This window comes from Buceros rhinoceros, unplaced genomic scaffold, assembly GCF_000710305.1.
Source record: "Buceros rhinoceros silvestris isolate BGI_N320 unplaced genomic scaffold, ASM71030v1 scaffold5846, whole genome shotgun sequence".
Lineage (NCBI taxonomy): Eukaryota > Metazoa > Chordata > Aves > Bucerotiformes > Bucerotidae > Buceros > Buceros rhinoceros.
Window position 1 is genome coordinate 1 of NW_010416834.1, and position 228 is coordinate 228.

Here is a 228-nt window from a genome sequence, read left to right on the forward strand (position 1 = left end):
CTCAGGTTCCCCGCCTGAAAGGCGGCGACAGCGGCACCCAATCCAGCTCATACCCCATAGGAAGACACGGCAGGATGAGGCCCTGCGCCCTCCTCTCGCTTACCTCGCCCGCCACGAAGAAGAGCAGCGGTGCCTCCTCCTCTTTGGCTTTGTACTTGGCGATGATTTTTTCAGCTATGGGCTGAATCAGTTGTTTCGCTGCCTCCGACTCCCCGTCATCCTCTGAAT

The 228-nt window shown here is 58.8% G+C and overlaps 1 protein-coding gene across 1 annotated transcript in view; it reads right to left on the reverse strand.

Annotated features, from left to right (window-relative positions):
* Positions 1–103: 103 nt before the first annotated feature.
* NXN (nucleoredoxin) overlaps positions 104–228 on the reverse strand; it is a gene marked incomplete at both ends in the record, with an annotated part of 11,835 nt that continues 11,710 nt past the window's right edge. The window contains one exon of the mRNA XM_010137950.1: positions 104–228. Coding sequence (XP_010136252.1) covers positions 104–228 — 125 coding nt within the window.